This window comes from Grus americana, chromosome 1, assembly GCF_028858705.1.
Source record: "Grus americana isolate bGruAme1 chromosome 1, bGruAme1.mat, whole genome shotgun sequence".
NCBI lineage: Eukaryota > Metazoa > Chordata > Aves > Gruiformes > Gruidae > Grus > Grus americana.
The window spans coordinates 182,651,655-182,672,810 of NC_072852.1; the positions used below are offsets into that span (position 1 = coordinate 182,651,655).

The following is a 21,156-nucleotide window of genomic DNA, read 5'->3' on the forward strand; positions in this document are numbered from 1 at the left end:
GGGGTTTTTTGATTTTTCTTTCCAATCTACATGTTAAATAACAAGTCTAGAAGTTGAGACATTAAAATTAGAGGGAAACTTTAAAAAATAGTACCTTGAAATTTAAGATGATCAAATTATTTGTTATAATTTCAAAAATATTATTCTCTCCTTGTATTTAGAACCCCCCCCTTTTTTTTTTTTATGAAAACAACCTTATCTTTTCTTTCTTTCTTTCATGCACACAGATTCTGCAGTGCAATTGTGAGCTCCTGGCCTTTTGTTTTTAATTTTGAGACATATCTGAAAGCTCTTACTCAGCAGGAATTCCTAGTGAAGCCAGTAAGTGTTGTAGAATTTGTCCTATTCTTACCACTGCTGTTTTCCTGTTTCTAAGAGCAACATATCAGAAATGTTTTCTGAACAGATAAAAGCTTATAAACACTGCAGCACTATATGGCAGAGAAGGAGATCAAATTATGGCCTTTAACACTGACAAATGTTTCGTACTCATAATATTTAGTAAGGGGAAACAGAGACACTGGATATTTTAAATCTGTTAAGTTTGTGTTAACATCCATCCGCTATGTTTACCTTCTTCTGTCCAACCCATACTCTCACTAAAGGCAACAATAAAACTCCCACAAGCCATGACCTGAGGTCCGCTGAAATCAATGGATGTTTTCAAATTGGTTTCAATAGCCCTTGGATCGGTCTGCTTACTTCAATTATGGGATAAGCGAGTCTTTACATAGCATGCTACATTCCCACAGATACATATGTTGTACGCTGAAGAAAGCTGCAAAGGAGCAGGAAGAAGATTACAATAGTGATAGAAAATGAGAAGAAACTCTTAAACATGATATTCCTTTATCCCAGCATATGGTCTTCTCTATGGACGGCATTTAAACAGATTTGTAATGGCAGTGACAGGGAAAGGTGATTAGCTAGGCAGCAAACACTGTATGTGGCACAAGACTCCAGTTCTATGTTTCTTCCTTACAGAGTGGAAAAAAAAAAAAAAAAAAAAAAATTAGCAATGTAGATAAAACAGGCCTTGGTTCTGAAGCCACACTGCCTGCACATAAAACACACATAAAGAGGAACAGTGAAGCTTTCTTCCTAGGTGACGGTCAGAGGAACAGAGGTAAATCTAGATCGCCTCCTTTCCTTTAAAGCTGTAACCTTACCCCCTTTCTCTTCCTAAAATCCTTCACCAGAAAAGCAATGATTCCCTTAAATTCCTTAGGAATTAGGAAGAAAATCACAGATGTTAAAACTTACATTATTACCTTCTGTCTAACTTGTTATTTAGGTCATGCAACTCCTTATTTCAACATTTTGTTAAAAATCCCCAACAAGGTATTCTATAAACATTTTGTGACAGGATACAAAGCCCTACTTTCCCACCAAAACCTTGGCATAATTATTTCCTCTTAGGACTAGAAAAAGGGACACCACTAAATATGCTGCCAAAATAATGGCTGAATTTATGACAGAATAGTAGATCATCAAACTTTACAGCCTCACATGCCTGTGCAAGGAGATTTTCAACTGTGAAATGGTGATGAGTTGATTTACTATTTGTGACATAAGATAAACAATTTAGGCTTGCACAAGTTTAGCAAGATGTTCTGTCCCTAAATATACTTTAAAGCCATAACAGTCATGTGCCTATGATGAAGCACCTCATAAAATGGAAAGTTTGATCGAATACACCATGAATACAGTAGCAGTGGTCAAGTAGGCTTGGACAGAAAAAATAAGGCCTTTTGGCTATCGTAGGGCTTTGTATAACCATCCACAACTCTGTCACTTCAATGTTAACCTACTGCAATATCTTCATACAGGACTCTATGTTAAGTTGATTCAGAACAAGCAAAAAAAATAGTTATCTTTCTTTATAGGATCACCTCATTTAAAACACAACACTCACTTACATAGGAATTGCCAGAGGTAATCTATAAACTTGTAGATATTTAAGGGCTGACTTTGACCTCTAAATTCTTAACAGCCTGGGAAAAAAATGTTCTGGATTACCCCTCTCATTACAGCTTGCTGTATTAAGACTCCGAAATCAGATTTTGCTGTTAAAATAAAGACGATCCACACAGAAATACTCTCTGCAAAGTCTCCAGGATTAGGAAAAGTCTTCTTTCTGTTCCAAACCAGTGTTGGTTTGTCAACATCTAGGACACTGCTGCAAGTTTCACCAGGGACAGAGAGACTGAACATGAATGCTAATATTTGACCGAGGAGCTAGCTAGAATACAGTGATTAAATTATGGATTTGCCTCCGTACCTAATTAGCAGGATGCTCACCCAGCATGTGAGCATTTTTTTCAAAAATGAATGCATCCAACAGCAACTGAAGGATGCATATATACTTTTTTTTATTATTTCTTTAGCCATGAACTTTCAAAGAAAGTACTTAACGCAACCCTCTCTAAATAATGTCCACATCACAAAGGTCCCCAAGCCAACATTCAGAAGAGTGTGTGTGTGTAAGTCTCTTTCAAAATGGGGAAAGAAATGAAAATACGACAGGTACAGCACAAGAAATTCCAAACAGAAACTCATGCAAAGGGGAAAAAAAAAAAAACTTAAGATTGTTCATACTGCTCTTCCCAAATATTCAAAACAGATAATGTGTAACACAGACTAATGCTGCTCCCTGCAGGTAGATCATGAGTCCACATGAAGCCAAACCAACTTCCAACTTCACTGGAATTCAACATGGAGTTATGTGCCTAGCTGCAGAGAGTGATCTCCAGGAGCAGAGCCTTTGCATGCAATTCTTCTACACATAAGGCCTCAAAACTTGTTTTCAGGTAGAAAAGCTCATTAGGAGATGAACTAGACTATTTCCATGGAAAGTTATTCATTTACATAATTTCAAGGCCATCTTAACTTACTGGTCCTTCTTTCTAAATAAACACGCCATTGTGCCATTGGGGATAAAATAAAAGCCATACAATACTAAGGCACTACTATATGGTCTTCAGTTCACGTTCAACTTTATTAACGTCACTGTAAAATCCTAAAAATGAGTAAACTTGGGTTCGTTCATTGTTTTTGTTTAAATCTCTTCAGGCATAAAGTAATAAAATACAAAATGCCCTTCTAAAATATGCTAAGATCAAGAGCGAACTCATTCACTTTCCATGAAAATAGAATTAGGATTGTACTCCTAGGACTTTATGTATCAAATTTCAGCATAGAGACTTTCCAAGGTAATGGTATAGAGCCCTACTCCTAAAGATTTATAACAGGATTGCTGCTTTAACCTTAACCACAGCATAACAAACAGCACCAATGTAATGATAATCCAAGCTACCAGCTACCTGAAGAATGTGCCAGAAATAGACAGAAAGTGGCAGGAATTAATCTGCCATTTTCACACATCTGCCCAAGGGAGGTATTGTAATTGCAAAAAATTTACTCTTAGACTGCTGAGACTCATAATAATTATGTTTCTTTTTTAATAGAAATAGCCACAGGTAGTAACAAATTGGGTTTTGAGATGGGGAACTGGGCATGCATTCTAACCCAAATTACTATGTAATTGTCTTTATTATAGAATACTATAGAAAACCTATGGCTCAAAATTTAAATCAGAACAAAACCTTTCCTTTAAATAAAGTCGTCTCCTCCCACGGCTATTCAACATGTATGCCTATGTCTTCATTCACTGGTATCAGCAAGACCAGTATGACTCTAAGTAATTTATCTTTATCTAAAGATCTTTGCCAATGCTAACCAAAATTCCTGATGCTCACATTTGCTTATTAGAAACAGCTTTCTCTTGCTTTACATTTATTCAAGTAAAGTAGAATGACAGGTAGGTCAAAATCTGGAAATCCTGCTACTTGTTCCTAAGGTTTCCTTGCCAGAATGAGGGGATGAAGAAATGAGTGTGTGTGATCTCCATATATTTTAAATGAACTGAAATTAAAGTTTTCTTAAAAGTCTGGAAACCTGTTTGAAACAAATGGGCACAGAATGTACTTAAGATTAGTTATTTCACGCTTGAAGGAATTATTATTTCATTACCATCACCTTATTGCGATAATGAGATGCATACTGTTGGGAAAGATCATATATATGGTGGCCAATAAATAATAAAATAAATTCATCCAGTTACTTCTGCCCCTTGCAATACTATATCCTGTTAGGCCTGAAAAGAAGCTACAGGTGGTTTAAACAGACGGAATACATTTACAGATTTAGACAAAATGAACACTATGCATTAAAAGAAATAATGTAAAACATTTCGTTTTCCCCTCTTTTTCACGTGATGGCTACAAAGCTGACTGATAGGTTCCTCGCCTCGGAGCTACGAGATGCAAATTATCATGTGCTTTTTAATACCTAACACAGTTGATGGAAGCAATTGAGTGCTGATTATTCTCACGTGTCACATGACTTACACCTCCTTTTCATCATTACTCTCAATCCTGAAGTCTGATAGCGGGATACACAGTTTTAAGCAAGATGTATAACTTCCACCATGAAGTGGAAAATTAGGTTCTTCCTTACCTATACTCTTGCCTCGGGAAAAAAATGACAACAGCATTTATCTCTAAACTTGATGCTTTCTAGGTTGCAGCAAAAGGTGCAGATTGACAGAATCTTCCAAAACACTTACAAAGCTCTGTACAGATCATACACAATGTTAAAAAAAAAAAAAAAAAAAAAAAGATGCACATTGGTCTTTAATAATGTCTTTTATCCAGCTAGATATTTCTTTTGAATCCATGCTGCTCTCATATCTATGTATCTCCACATATGCATTCATACACATAGTCTAGAAATTTTAATAGTTTCTAAGGTTTCGTGGCTGCCATTTTTAAAAGACTTTTAAATTCATTATTTCCCAAGGACTCTAAGTTCCACTATATTCTTATTGTCATTTGATCCACTGAAATGATGAAGAGATCAGAAAAGAACACACTTGGTACTTTACAGCTGTGGCTGGATAATCTTGCTTATGATCATCAAAGCAGGATTGTTTTTATGATCTTCAAATCTGCATATCAAATTACACAAGTCTATGCGAAAAAGCAAAAAATATCAAATATTCAGACATCAGGACTATCTCAATAGAGTACTAGAGAATGCAGTTGGAGGCTAAGTGAAACGAACAGCTTTGCAGCTTTGCAATGTTTTTAAAGCAAAGGAGAGAAGCAACAGGGAACAGTTCAGCTAACACAGACTCACAGATTCCGGACTGAATTCTGCATATGCTTACGCACATCAGCAACTCCACTCCTGTAAGCGATCTATTTAATTCAATGGTTCTATTGACCTAAATTAAAATATTCACTGAATAAGTGTTTTAAGGATTATGCCTTGAAAGACATAATACTAATGTAATTATATACATGTAACTTAGTTTCCATAGGCCTTGAAATTACTTATGCACTGGTTAAGGACACGCTCCTGCTCTTTCTAGACTTGTGGAAAAACAAGTCTTTTCCTCAATATCAGTAGGAACAAAGCCCAAGTGCTGAATCTGAGGTACATTATTAAAATGATGTTCTTTTCTTTGTCACCTTTAAAATTTTATAGAATTTAAATATTTTCATTAAGAATTAATGAAAATTTGTTTAGCCCACTTCAGCTCACCTTTTTTTTTTTTTTTCCAAAACTGAGTTGTAGCTAAACAACCTTAACCATAAGTGGTTGCTTAGCAATCAGCAAAGAACGAGATAGAAATATGGTAAGTAAAGAAACTGACTGACATGTTCTGTGTTTGAAGCGTGGCATTCTTTAACAACAGCATAACACCAACAGAAGTTTAAAACAAAATTCTATTAATAAAAGAATACATATAACTGTCTTTAGGACCAAATTATGCATTTAAAAGCTACAAATTGTGATTCACATGTCTGCTCTGTATAAAAAATCCCTTAGCTTTTATTAAAAATACATTAAAAACCTTCAAATTTTGATGAAGCCATTATTTACCTTTTGTTTTTAATTCAATTGTCAAGTGTGCTTCCAATGATTTTAAAAACAGTATATATCTACAAAGCAAGCAAGAGTTTATAGCTTTGAAGACTTGAAATTGATTTTTAATGCACCAGCTTTCAAACACTACAAAGGCTGCTCTCTGCTGATAAAGACAGTAAACAAGAAATTGTCCTTTAAATGTTCCCTTTAATGTTTTTCTTTAATTAAAAATCAATCAAAAACATTGCAACATTAAAAATTTTAAAATTAAGACATTAAAAAATGTTTAAGGTTTTTGACACACGACGCATTCCAACTAGAATGAAAACTTATGATGTTACTTTTGTTCACTTACGTTAGTTTAGACTTTCTTTGCACTGTAAACACTGTTAATCAAGAAATAAAAACAAATAAAAGTAGTTTATCACTGAAGGAGCTATTTTTATTGAGTAGAAATGTTAAAAATATGATGAAATAAAACTAGACGTTATAAAAGTACTGAAGTAAAACGCTTTTTTAATACCTTTAGATTATTTTAATATATTCCTTTCCTCTAATCAGACCAAAGCCTATTTATGCAGATTAGTTACATCTAGAGTCTCATTTATCCAACCTGTATTTATCCTTTGATCACAAAGCTTGTTAACTTAAATGGTCTTTTATTGTTATGATTCGTTTTCCCATAATTATGCAGTTTAACTGCCTGATTTTTTTTGAATAAATATATGCAAACGCGCCAATCATATTCAGCAGTGTTATGCTGGATGCTCAATGAACTGTAAGAGCCATTTCAATACAATAAAACTGCCTGGAAGTGTTCCAGGGCAAGGACTGCAAATACCAGTAATCATAGTGTCACTAGAACTAGTACAGGCAAATACAAGCGTGTCACACATATATCAATAGATGGTCTGAAACACTGCCTGAAACTAATTTCGCATGTCTGTCACCACAAGAACTTACAATGCATCGATCAGAGGTCCCACCCACACAGCTGAAATTATGCATTTGTATCTTGCAACAAGACTTTTCCTTTCCCCTTTACAGTCCTCCTTTGGCGTGCCCTGGAGACTGCAGCACGCAACCACCCAGCAGGGAACAGGATGCCATTAGAAACTTTGCTGTTGTGGGGAAAAGTATTTTATGAACCAGAGGAACTCTGATCTGACGCATACATCACAAAGCCAGTGGAAAAGTCTATGGCTAGAATAAAATGAAGGATTTTACTTGCCTGTATCGCTTATAGCGTACTAAATTGAAAATACATCTGCATGAGACCGATTGCCTTGAGGGCTGAAAGAGGAGATATCTTCTCACCGCCTGAAGTGGTGAGATGCAAACTGATTTTTATGCTGTCCTGTACAAGTAACGTTAATAATTGGTTGAAACTACGCACTAATATCTTTAGAGGTAGAGGGACTCCTCAATTTTTAAGACACATCATCAGACCAAAAAAGGAGCTCATCTCAAGCAAGTGAGATGAATTGATCTTATGCTGTTCTTTCTGTACAGGTTACAATGCTAACTAGTGGAAGTAATTCAGCAGAAGAAAGAGATGCTTCTCATGTGACCTTAATAAGCAGAAATTGTAAGAGCAGCCTTTGGGATTTAGCTAGAAAATATATGGCTGCTCAAGGAGGTTATTTAAAGCACTGCCTAATATCCTAATTAACAGGGACATTCATATGAATTTGCTTGTTCTTCAATGTAGTATTTAATACTGGGTATTTTATCTAAAATGCTTAATAATTTATCTATTTTTTTCCTTCTCATAGGATTTACAGTAATTAATCTAGAATCTTCTTTTGCTTGGAAAAAAACCCCACAGTCTACAGCAGACTGAAAAACAAAGGTTGCACTAAAAAGACCATGATAAATGTATTACTAGGGCTTAGAACGCACCCTAGCTAAGATTTATGGCAGGCTGTACACTACTCCATTTCATCTCATCATATCAGCAAAAGCAGTAACAACTAGTTAATCTCCTTGTTTCCCCCTTAAAAACATAACAAATGAAATCCTTAAACTCAAGGAACTTTTCCTAAAATCATTGTGGCATTCTCTTCCTAGTATCTTTTCCTTTTTCCTTTTTTTTCTTTTTTTCTTTTTTTTTTTTTTTTTCTATTTAGGTAAGAGCCTGCAGTCCCCTGAGAGTTTCACTTGTTTCCTATATTTTTGAACCCTTTAGCATTAATTTCACCACTTCTCTTCTTACAGCTGCAGTAGAGATACAATTGAAAGTATAAAGCTCTCAGGCTATCTGCTGCAAAAATTTGTCCCAACTGTTATACTCTGACCTTTTGACATCAAAGGATTGCTTCTATACTTTTAAAGATAAAAACAGAGCTGTGTTTCTGCTCCGGTCAACAAATCATTGTTTAAGTTCTTTTCACAGAAAATTCTTACCTGTTGGAAAATACTAGTACTAGTGTCAAAATGTCTTTTCTTTATATGTGCAGGCACTCCTCAGTCCTGAAGAGGTATCTCAAGACCTCTGCCATGTGTCTTATATGTTTTCTTCAGAAAGAAAAAAACCACCCATATGCATACCCTTTTTATACGTAGAATGAGTGTCTCGCATAGTGAAACCTAAAACTAATTTGACAAGGCATTTTAACTTTTGTAGAAGCAACAAAAGAAAGAGAAATCAAAATGTATGTGTAAATATTACCCAGTATATTAATATTTCCTAAGGAGGAAGGTAGTGAAAAGGAAGAAAAAATGCTGGGCAAAAAATAAAAAATATATATTTGTTTTTAATTTGAAAACAAAATCCCAACTTGTTTACAGCCAAATGTTGTGACTTGGGAAAAAACTGTTTTTTTAATCACATTTTTGCCTCATTAGAGAAGTCAGGTTGCATCTATGCTTTCTTAATACCAAGTTATATTTGCAAATATTTTACATGTACCTAATGATAATTTTCCATGTAACAATATTTGCTGAATTTTGAGAATAATGCTATATTATGCACACTTTCCAAAAAAAAAAAAAAAAGAAAATATGTGAAAATACATGTTCAGCAATGTGTTCCATTGAGTCTTTGATTTCTTCTTTTAGCTCCACACCTAATTATGTTACAGTTCACATCATAGCTTAAAAATCATCTAAGTTCCAGTCTCCTTAATTGTTTGTAAAGAAGCTGTAAGAAAACATTACAAAAGGCTGCAATCTAAAAATAAAGGACTCAGTCATACTATTCTTAGCTGCGCTCTGTCAGGCTTTTAGTCACAATTTACTCTTGAACCACTGAAATTGATGAAGTCAAAATTATGCTATTGACTGAAATATGAATAAGAACAAGCCTTTTCATCAACGTGTGCAAGGATAACAGAAACCTAACCAAATCTATTGTTAAAAGATAACTCTTCGAAGGATCAGTCGTCAAAATTGCACTAGTAATGACAAATTTGTGTGGATTTTCCCATTTAAGATGAGGGAGTGACAGTGAGCACCGAGATGAGGAAAGCTCAGGCAACTTTAAGAGCCATTGAGTGCTGTGATCCAGTAAATCCTGCACGATTTGCTTCATGTCTTTTATTTCAACTGCACTAACTTTCTTCAACTCTTATACTTTATAAAACAGCAAGTTCCACAGAGACATTATTAATCTTAATTTAGTGGTTAATAAGAATTTCTGTTCTGGCAATATTATTTGCATTCTCATGATACCAGTATTCTACTTCAGACTCTTAAATTGTCTTTTTCTCTATTATGTTTATTGTTCTATATCATAGCATTTCATCTTGGAAAGTTCTTTAGATCTCATATGTACCTATATGTCAGGAATGATCCTTTTGAAATAATATTGCTGTAAACAACACCAACAAGGAGCTCAAGATCAAGACCAGAGCAGATGTAACGCAGAACAGGAGCCCAGTTCTGCCTCCTCTGCCTATTTCAGCAGCCAGGGCAGATGACAAAGTGAGCAGTTTGTTGCCAGATCTGGTCTGAAAATATATGCACTTTGTGGCACAGTACCATGCAGTGTATCTTGACGAAAAATGAAATAATGCTTCATGAAAATATAGAAAAGATCCTGTCCTGAAATTCTTACACAGCCAACCCTGGTATCGACTGCACTTGAATAAGTAAAGCTAAAGCTACAGAACAACGTTACACAAAATCATCCTAACTGCAGACTGTATTTACACAATGCAAACATTCACTGGAGTTATTCTGCAAGACATCTAACCTTGTAAGACATTGTAAAAACTACCATAATGCATCTTAGCCAGGTAGTTCTGAAGTTTCATCTGATGACAATTTAGTGTCCTTAGACACAGCCCTAGAACATGCAGCTGCGAAATTTTGGGAATTATAGGGTATGAACCTGCAAACTTGCAAATGTGTAGAACCGCCCTAGTATCCTCTTGGTGCCAAATGTTAACTTCTACTAGCTCTAGTGAGAGAGAATAATATTGCTCATTTTCAGCAGAAGATATAAAAATAAAAATTTAATACTTCTGTTTTCAGATAGGAATTTAAACCACTGAGAACGAATGCAACTTCTGTGAGGAAAGCTGCTTCTCCTTACACTGCAGCAGCTGCAGACTTCTTTTTGTAATCTTGAAATTTCTGAAATGAAGTGTCTCAAAGTAAAGCATGGAATAGTATATCTAAAGACAGAGCAGCACTAACATAGCTTATGTTTTTTTTCTTTCCGCTGAAGACTCTTCTAAGGTACTACTAAACACCTGGTGATGAAGCTGCACTGGGACTTGACAGTAATCTGTTGGCACATCATAACCATCAAGTATTAAGAATGATCTGTACTTTATCTTAAAATGTTACAGGACTGCCTAGTAGAGCAGCTGCAGTGATTCCCAGCTTGAGAGCCACTTGCAGCGCAGTCATTAGTTCTTAGCTGTTGTTTACCAAAAGCTGTGACCAGTTTTCTTTATTCACTCCTGTCTCATTCCTGATATATTTACAAACCTCTCCAAGTTGCACCACAAGTGTAATAATAAATAATCTCTAGGATGATCAACACTCCTTGCATATGTAGTTTTCGACACTACTGTTAAGTCACTTTGAAGAACCTATATCCAGAACCTGTTTGTTTAAAGAAACTATTTGTTTCCCTTTATCCATCCACTTTTTTATCTACTGGAAACTGGCAAGATGAAATTGTGACTTGTTCACCCAGGGAAAGGTGAACTGATTAACTCAGAACTTTTTGGTAGGGGAGACACGAACATATATGTGTATGTTTGTACATGATATTTATTTTTCTAATGCCTGCTCTTCAAAATAAAGTAAATCCTGTTTCTCTTAGTCAGGTGAGTAGGTCAGCTTTGGATTTACTCATCAGAATGAGACAAACAGAATTTGCCCAGTAGTCTTTAAGGTCTAGAGTGAACAGAAATCTTCTTTCAGCCATGTAGAGTTCCCATTTTCTCCTACTTTCCTCTTTTTTCTCCCCAATAAAAACGAATAGTTTGGACCTTAAGTGATTCAAAGGTCACACTGGAATTTTGAATCTGGCAATGAGAATTGTATAGCACTGCCCTATATTTAAATATTTTTAACTGACTTGCCCTTTGAAAGTACTGTTTATAAAGTAGGTTTAGAATATGATTGCTGAAGTTAAAAGCAATGAAACATGCTAAAGTGTAACTATTCTAACTTCCCAATATATCACGAAACACTATTCTTCATACACATAACCTCATGTGTGCATCAAATCACAAATGGTCTATTTTCAGAGGCCCTAAGCACTTGCAATTCTCTTGCACCAATAAAAGCTGGGAGTATACTGCATCCATCCAAAATGTTATATATATATATGCATGTTGAAATTATTTGATTTTTATGGTACTGAAGAAGTTCATTGATTCATATAAGTAGCACATGCAACCATGGCACATAGCTGGATGCTACAGAGTAGTGAGTAAACACACAAGTTGTTGTTAAACCGTGTGACTAATGTATAACAGAAGTCACTAAATGAGAGGCAAGATTACACCGCCCTTACATGTATCAGGCAGTATTTTCTTCAACTGCTGGTCATTTTGGGTCAGTCTGAAACCCATAGTCACTAAGTAACACTTTTCTTCACAGGTATTCATTGATAGAAATTGGGCCATCTGTAGAATAAAATACTATTCATGAGAAATAAGGGAATCATAAAGCCTATTGACTTTACTAGCTCTTACTGCAAAGCAAAAAAAAAAAAAAAAAAAGTTATGCACTCCTAATAAGAGTGAGAAAGTTTAGATCTTACTGATAAAGAAATTATTTATTTGATTTTAAATATTTATAGACTCAATTGGATGTACTAAGTAATAATATAATATTTAGTATGTGTACATATATCCATAGATATATGTCTGTACATATATATATATAAAGTTTTAATAACAGGCTCCTGCTAGAGAATTCTGCCATTAAACACTTGCCAAGAAAATGAGACTGAAGAAAAGCAGTCTCATTGTATGAATTATATAGTGTGAGATTACTGTAGTTCATCAATTTATCTGGAAAAACTGAAGTGAATATTAGCTAGAGAACACTTACACAATTGTTTGCCTTTCCCTTAGGTAACAAAGAAAACTGGTTTTTTGGAATTGACTAATAAAAGGAGATGATAAAGCAGCTGTTTGGATTCTGTATCTTTTTTTCCACTGGCTATACCTTTGATTCCTAACTGCGCAATTTACTTTTCCAGACACAGGTTTCCTAGAGTGATTAAGGATATAGTAGATCCAAAGAGAGGGCTGATCCTTTGCTATTTCTCCCTAAGTTTGCGTTTTGAATTTTACATGAGGCAGAAATACAGGACCAGACACAAAGTAGAGTCTACATTCTAAATGCAAATTTTATATAAAATTTACTCCAGGGATGTGAAGATGTAGAATATAAAATGTATTTTAGTACTGCAAAATTATAGTGAAGAGGATCAGATTTTCCCATCTAGCTACATTAATTCTGGGCTTTTCCTAAATAGAAGCCAACTACTATTTCATACTATGTATTTGTTTTGTCAATACAACTACAAAATATAGTATCAATAAGTAAGTTTGAACAGCTTGTTCACTAGGGTAAAATGAATGTTTCCTAATCTGCTGGCTGGACCATCTAAACATCCAAAACACTCTGTGTAGATATTCAGGGAAAGCAAAAAAAAACTATTAGATATACCAGTATGTGCTATGAAGAGTTACGGTTAACATTTCCCACAGTTGCTGTAATGAAAACTCTTACAGAAACCACAACACACCTTTTTAAGGGAGGAAATTCCTCTTTTAGCTTTATATAGATCTCAGAAAAAAAAAAAATCATGATTGATATTATACAGTGAACACTGTAAAAAAAGGAATCATATTTTCCATAGGGATTTTACACTACAATTGAATCTTTACTACTCAGTAGCATCAATACATGAATTAATTGCTTTATATAGACATTACATGATTGTAGGAAAGTATAATTTTCTGTCTTTTAGTAACTATTACACTTGTCAGTAGGAAAAAAGTGTTGGTTTGTTGGGTTTTTTTTAGCATTCTGACAACTCCATTTTACAGTAAAAAAGTTGACATTACTTAAACAAGTGTCATTGAAAGTTATTTGTTTTTTAAAGCATGAATTATAAATCAAATTATCTCCAGTTGTGCCCTAACCTAAACTCTTTCCTGAAGTGTCACTTTTTGTTAAAATCAATTTCAGATTTTAAGTATTGTTCCACTCACCTAATTGATAGCAACACAAATTCATGATAGGCATAAAATGAAATTGTTTCTGTGACACAACTCAATAGTGGGTTGAGGATTAGTTCACAGTGACCTTGTACAGACAGCCTTTTTTCTTTTTTTTTTCTTTTCTTCCCCCCCCCAGTTATAAATATTCAATTTACAGGCCATCAGTTACTGGAATTTTGGTTACTTAACCTGCCAATTACCGATGGCCACTTCTATTTAGTTTAAAACATTAGATGCAGCTGGCAACTAGAACATTCACTGTTCACAGACTGCAGGGTACGATAACTTGAAGGTATTATGAATTTTCTTTTGGTACATCGAGTGTCTACAGTGCAACTTCTTTCCCACTAGCTGCATACACAAAATGAGTCTGTGTCACTTCTCATACACTCAGCTCATTCCCCTATGACTCAGAACAGCATATTAGGAGAACCACAGGATAAAACAGATATGACATTTCAAATATATTTAATAGTCATTATCCAGAGCCTGCTTTCAATCCAAAAGTTAAAAATCACTTTGGAACATACCTGTAGTATTTGAACATTAAGCTGCATTAATCATGAAGTAATACTTTAAATTAAATCGACTGGAGCCAAATTCTGCCCTCACCTTCACACTGTGAGTTCACTGCTCTGGAATATATTTTCTGAGTTTGGACTTTAAACTACCTGCTACAAATTCAGTCATTCTTTGATTAGCAGCACCCTATATCCAATGGTCCAAATTCTGCCCTTTCTCACACTCACAAAAGTCGGTAGAGGACAGTGTGGATATAACTGGCAGCAGAATGCAGCCCAACCGTAATTTCTAAATGAGCTTTGGTAGAAGACAGAGCATGTAAGTCTCTCACTATAAAGCAATCATCAATATTGACTCAGGCTACTGGAAATCTGACTAGTTGTTTTGCTGTTTTATGACAGGATGTGAGTTTTGTTAACATTTGGGGGTAGGAGGGAATCACCACATACATTTTCTTTCTATTTGACTAAGTAGAATTTTCAACACTGAAGGTTTGGTTGTTTATGGGGAGAGGAGGAGGCAATGGGGCCCCAATGATGTTGTACTGTGTCAGAAAAAATAAATATTTAGGTATATATATTCTAAAGAAGGAAATTTAAAAAAAAAATAAAAACATACACCTTGGAAAGATCGCTCATATTTACATACAGGATTGGAGGGCTATTATACACTGTTGCAATAGATGTCCTCAGTGTGTAGAGTTTCTCCCACGTCCTATTAGTTACTGCAGATGATATGACTGCTTCAGAAACACCCTCCCGCTTCTCCACCCCAACCCAAAGCAAAATGAAACTTGTGGAAGCGCCCACCTCTGACTGACAGTCTTCTGGGAAAATACCCCAGCGTGCCCCAAACGTGCTAAGCACCTGCCTGCACTCTCACACGCACCTCTTTTACGCTGCCGTAACTGTTTGTTGCACTGGGTAGTTACTTTTGAATCACACGGGAAACACCAGTGTGACAGCAGAACCAGACCCACCAGGTGTGGTCTGGTTCCACTTTCATTAAGTCCACCTCTCTTTAGTGGCTTGTGTTGGTCCCTTCAGTGGTGCCTTACAGCAGATTTCACTGCAGACAAAAGGTAAAGTTAAACCAGCGTCTAAAGTGAGGTCCAGGGTATTCTAAAAGTCTCCTACCTGAATTATGGACATCCGGCTCGGGGGAGCCTCGCTGGCGTTAGTCCCTTGCCCTGTGAAGCTGGTGTGGCAGCCCACATGTCCCTGGGGTACAGTCAGGTTGTTGGAGGCGGGCTTCAGGTACATCACCTCAGATCTGGGAGAGCTGAGGGGCAGGCGGGTCTGGTAGTCAAAGTACATAGGTGAGGTGGCCAGGGATGGGCTGCTCACCACGTTCATGACATTGAGGGGGCCCCGGCTGTCCTCGCCCTCACTGGGCACCAGCATAATGTCATTCTTGCTGATCTTCTTCTTCTTGCCCTTGCCCCCTCCACTGCCACTGCCTCCTCCTCCCCCGCCACTGCCTCCCCCTCCTCCCAGCTGAGGGTGGCTATACTCGGCAATGCGACAATTATAGGTGCGGATCTCCTTGTTCTCTCGCTTGCACTTCACCGCAATAGTGATCATGGCAGCCAGCAAGATGATGGAGACAGTGCTCAGCGTCACGATCAGGGGCAGCGACAAGTCCCAGTGTGGTCGCCGATGCTGCTCGCCATTCACCTGTGGCTCGCCAGCCTCGGGCAGGGGCCCCGCCAAGGCCCTGACAATGAGCTTGGCCACTGCGGAGAGGCTGGGCTTGCCATGGTCACTGACTTTTACCACCAGTTCAGCCACAGGGCTGAGCTCCTCCCAGTAGGGGTGCAAGGTGCGTATCTCACCGCTAGTGGGGTCCATCTCAAAGAGGTGCTCCTCATTGCCTTCCACGATCTCATACGTGAGGCGCCCGCTCTCCCCAAAGTCACTGTCCAGGGCGCGGACAGTACCCACGGGGTAGCCCACCCCAGCATTGCGTGGCACCTGCAGCTCGGCGGTGTCATTGATGAGGGCAGGCAGGACAATGAGGGGAGCATTGTCGTTGACATCAAGCACAGTGACACGCACTGTGGCATTGCTTTCGCGGTGGGGTGAACCCGAGTCTTTGGCCAGCACACGAAACTCAAAGTGCTTTGTCTGCTCGTAGTTGAAGCTCCTCAGGGCGTAGATAGCACCATTAGTGGGGTTGACGGAGACATAGGTGTAGATGGAGACGTCACCCACATGCCCAGGCAGAATGGAGTAAGAGACTGTCCCATTTTGGCCCAGATCCGGGTCCTGGGCCAAGACGGAGCCCAGGTACTCTCCAGGGATGTTGTTCTCGGGCACCTGTAACACATAGAGGTTCTTGCTGAAGCGGGGTGGGTTGTCATTCTCATCGAGGATACGGACGGAAAATGACTTGGTGGAGTTGAGTGGGGGGTTGCCCCCGTCACGTGCCACAATGGTCACATTGTACTCGTCCTGTGCCTCACGGTCCAGGGGCCGGTCAGTGACCACAGTGTAGAAGTTGTCATAGTTCTCCTCCAGGGTGAAAGGGACGGCTCCAGGCCCACCACCACCACCCAACACCCGGCACTGGAGCTGCCCGTTCTTGCCTGAGTCACGGTCAGTGACCCGCACGAGGGCAATGACAGTACCCGGTGGGGCAGCCTCACTCAGTGCTCCCTGGCGAACAGAGACAAAGCCAATGGTGGGGGCATTGTCATTGCGATCAATGAGGCGGACAGTGACTTTGCAGTGAGCGGGGATGGGATTGGGCCCCAGGTCCCGAGCCTGGACATCGATCTCAATGAGGCCGCTCTCCTCATAGTCCAGGTTGCCCTTGACACGGATGAGGCCACTCTGTGGGTCGATGCTAAACAGGTCACGGACTCGATCGGGTGCGTAGCCACTGAAGGAGTAGAGCACCTCTCCATTGGTACCCTCGTCGGCATCGGTGGCATTAAGGTCGATGACGGCAGTGCCCAGTGGTGCGTTCTCTGGCAGTTCTACCACGTAGGAGGCTGCCTCGAAAACTGGGCTGTTGTCATTGGAGTCAATGAGGCGCACATTGATCTGCACCGTGCCCGAGCGTGGTGGGTCACCACCGTCCAGTGCCGTCAACACCAGGGTGTGGTGACTTTGCTCCTCACGGTCTAATGGCTTCTGGATGACCAGCTCTGGAAACTTTGTGCCGTCACCACGGGACTTCACATCAAGGGAGAAGAGGCCATAGTCATCACGGGTGAGCAGGTAGGTGCGCAGCCCGTTGTCCCCGGCGTCTGGATCATGAGCGCTGGTGAGGGGGAAGCGGGTGCCTGGCGCAGCATTTTCTGAGATGTCCATGTCCACCTGGTCAGAGGGGAATGCCGGTGCATTGTCGTTCAGGTCCTGGATCTCCACCTTGATCATGCAGATCTCCTGGTCGTTGGCGAACACCTCGAGGGACAACTGGCACTTGGCGTTGCGCCGGCACAGTGCCTCGCGGTCGATGCGCTGCTTGGTGTAGAGCAGTCCACTCTCCCCGTCCACGTCCAGGAGGTGCGGGGCCGAGTTTTCCAGCACCCGGAAGGTGGACTTGGGGCCGCGGCCGCCGCCGGGGCTGCCGCCGGGAGCGCCGCGCTCCGCGGGCAGCGTCCCGCCTCCCGCCGCGCCCGCCGCCAGCCGCGCATCGCGGCCGATGTTCCCGATGACCGTGCCCGCTCCCTGCTCCTCCGGCACCGAATAATTCAGATTCTTCAGTGACAGGGCGGGAGCCCAGCAGAGGAAGAAGCAACAAATGGAAAGGTACATCCCCGAGCAGGGGTGGGGGTGGCAGCAGCTGCAGCGGCGACCAGGGCTGTCCCCGTCTTCTCTGCCTCCCGCACTGGGTTTGTTCTTTCTCCTCCTCCGTCGGCTCTCTCTTTTTTCTTTTTTTTTTTTCCCTTCTCTTTCCCCACCCTTATATTTTAAGTTCCTGAACCTGTTGCTCTAAAACATCTGCAGAGACACAGGATGAGAGGCAGCAAATGGACCATGTAGCTCAGAGGGAGGGAGCAATCGGGGGGGTCGGAAGAGGAGGGAGCAGCTTCGGCAGCGTTTCAGCAAGCGCTTGCCGTGCTTGCAGTCCCCTCGCAGTTACTTCGGCTGTCCAACTTCGGCAGTGGGAGTGTTTAAAAAATCAGAAAATTTGCAAAAGATCTTCTCCTCCGGGCAGGCGAAGCGTTCCCGATCCTTGAATCCCCGTAGATGTACAAAGGATAATAAAAATAATAACAATAATAAAAAATCGGTGGCAGTGGTTGTTTTTCTAAAAACCATCAAAAAGATTTTTTAAATATGTGTATTAATATATACATAGGAAAGGGGGGTGGCCACAGGTCTGTAAGCAGGGGGAGAAAAGCTTATTTGCTACTCATCGCTTGTGATGCGATTGATGGAGTGGAGGGGTGGGAGAGAGACAGAAGGGGAAAAAAAAGTCTCAGCTTGTTGTTGAAGCCCTCTTCGTGTGCAGTGAGAGGCAGTGAAATGTCTGATTGCACCGCGGGGTTGTTGGTTTTCAGGGAGTGTTTTGCTGCATTTAGAGATCTAATCTTGCATTGCTTGCGGCGGAGAGCTGCATCTCGCTGCCATGGGTATTTCCCCCCTCTCTGTCTCGTACACCCTCACTGTTTCCTTCCCGAATCAGAAGGCGAGGGAATGAGGATTGCAGGGCAAGAGGGGAAAACAAGACACACACACACACACAAAAAAAACCCCAACCACCCAGCGAAAACTAGTGTTCGGATTTGTAGTTTCCTTTCTCTCCCTCTACTACCAGCCTCACACTCGTCCTTTTGTGGGGAAAAACATTAAGAAACCCACCAGCTGACTGTCATCAGTAGCAGTAAATATACATTTTAAGAGAAATCACAGGCTGTGCTCAATCAGATGCACACTTGGGTTTCTTTAAGACAGGCCAGTAGCCGCCGCCACCACCACATCCTTTCTCTCCGTGTGTCTATGCGTGTGTGCGTATGCGTGTCTGAGGAGATGCACTTTTCTCGATGCAGTTTAATTCCAGTTTGCTTTTTTCTCCAGCCGAGAGGAAATCAACAGGCAACCCATGGCTGGACGCATAGATTTAAAAAAAAAAAAAAAAAAAAAGAAAAAAAGAAAAAAGCGAGAGAGAAAGGAAGGGGGGGAGGGAGAGAAAGAAAGAAAAGCCACCACACACACACTCTCTCTCTTAGTCTCTCGCTAAAAGGGAAACAGTCTCTGTATTCACAGGGCTGCGCTGTCAAGTGCCTCTCTTTTCTTTCTATTCAGCATCTCCTTCCAATGACACTGCCGCCTAGTCCTCTTCATTTAGGGGAGGGGAGAAGAAGAGGGAAAACAATCCTGGCCATCAATAAAGTGGGAGATCTTTTAAACGACTAATTCACTTATATTAAAACCTATGCAGTTCCGCGATTGGTGTGATGCATTTTTTGCAGTCCTTTCAAGCTTTAACAGTCTCTCTGGGCACCCTGGTATAAGGGAGAAGAGCGGCGGCAACGCCAGATGCGTTCCCCCCCTCTGATACACCTTTCCCAGCGATACGGTGTATAGGTAAATATTGGGGAAAGGTAACTAAATTTTATTTCAGGTTCTTTTAACAACCAGAAATAAATGAATAGCACATCCAGAAATGCAGGTGTTTCAGTCTGCTGGATGAGTCAGATCCAGCGGAACAAATCACATTCACTATCGCCTCATGTTCCTCCCTTCACAGACATTAGTTGCAGCTTCTTCCTAACGCTTCTCTGACTCACTCTATAGACAGGAAAAAAATTAATCAGATTTATATTTTGGAGGGGTGGGGGGAGGGGGAGAGGAAAAAAAAAAGAGAAGGGGGGGTGTCGGATCCAGCTACACTTTTACTATACCTCTTTCTCCGGGAGACTGAGGATCAGGAAAACAAGGCTGTTATCCACTCACTGGCACAGAGGCGCGTCTGTCTCCTGCTTTGCTGAGTGTTTTTAACCACCTTTCCTCAGTGTTATGTGTGAAATAAATCAGAGATTTTTCATAATAAAAGAAAAAAAACCAACCAAAACATAGGTTCCCAATACATAGCTTACAGATCTAGTTCCGAGTCTCAGTTCTGCACTGTTTTCTCTCCTTTATTTGAGTCCGGACCCAAAGTACACAGTTAATTCTGCAACCTGTGGTAGAGAGGCTTTCAAAAGAAAAAGAAGAAAAAATAAATATTCTTCTCTGCCTCATTGATGGGTGGCCCCTTTCAAACAGACGGTCGCCAGTCTTAGCCAGACAGCACGCGAAAGGAACGCCGATCCCCGATAAACCAGATCCATTTCACCAGCCGCCCGCAGGTAAGTGGAGAATTCAGCGAAAATTCAACAGTTGGAGCCGCTCTCTGCCTCTCTCTCTCTCTCTCTCCCCCCCTCCTCTCCGCCTCGCCTCCCTCACTGCAGCACTCGCGGGGCCGCCGCGCCGCGCTCGCCCAGCGCCGCTCGCCGACTGCCTCTATTCACCTCACGCCGCGGCTTAAACATTGATACGGATTCCCCGCCAGCCAATCGGCGACGGCGGCGGCGACCGGCCCCGACGCCCACCCGCCAATAGAAGAAGGCGGGCGGGCGGGGGGGTGGAGCCTCGGCGAGCGCTGGGTGTCATTGATTAGATCGGTTCGGTGGGAGACGCGCAACGTGTGAAGGGCTCGGGCGGGCGGGCGGGCTGCGGTGTCTCGTCGCCGCGCACCGCACCGCAGCGCCGCGCCCCCGGCCCCCCCCGGCTGCTCCCGGCTTCGCGTTATATTTATTTATTTATACCCCCTCCGCCTTATTTATTTATTTTTAAGACATATTAACAAGCCTTCCGTGATGACGGGTGGGAAAGGAGGGGGGACGCGACACCCCCGCACTCCTCCAAAGCACTGCGAGGGCGAGGACTTGACTCCGCGGTACGGTCCCCGAGTACCCGGGGACTCGGCGCACCACTCCCCCACCACCACCCCCCCTCCGCCCCGGGGATGCACAGCGCGGGGGGCGGGTGGATAGGGACCTTCC

The 21,156-nt window shown here is 40.8% G+C and overlaps 1 protein-coding gene across 5 annotated transcripts in view; it reads right to left on the reverse strand.

Moving 5' to 3' along the window:
- Window positions 1-20,595, reverse strand: part of PCDH17 (protocadherin 17) — a 96,430-nt gene extending 75,835 nt beyond the window's left edge. For 3 of the 5 annotated variants that reach the window (XM_054808990.1, XM_054808998.1, XM_054808961.1), the window contains exon 1: window positions 15,293-19,979. In XM_054808990.1, coding sequence (XP_054664965.1) covers window positions 15,293-17,920 — 2,628 coding nt within the window. In that variant the 5' untranslated portion in view covers window positions 17,921-19,979. Of the gene's footprint in view, window positions 1-15,292; window positions 19,980-20,013 lie in introns of those variants that run through there. The other 2 variants (XM_054808980.1, XM_054808970.1) reach the window with 2 other exon arrangements.
- Window positions 20,596-21,156: the final 561 nt, after the last annotated feature.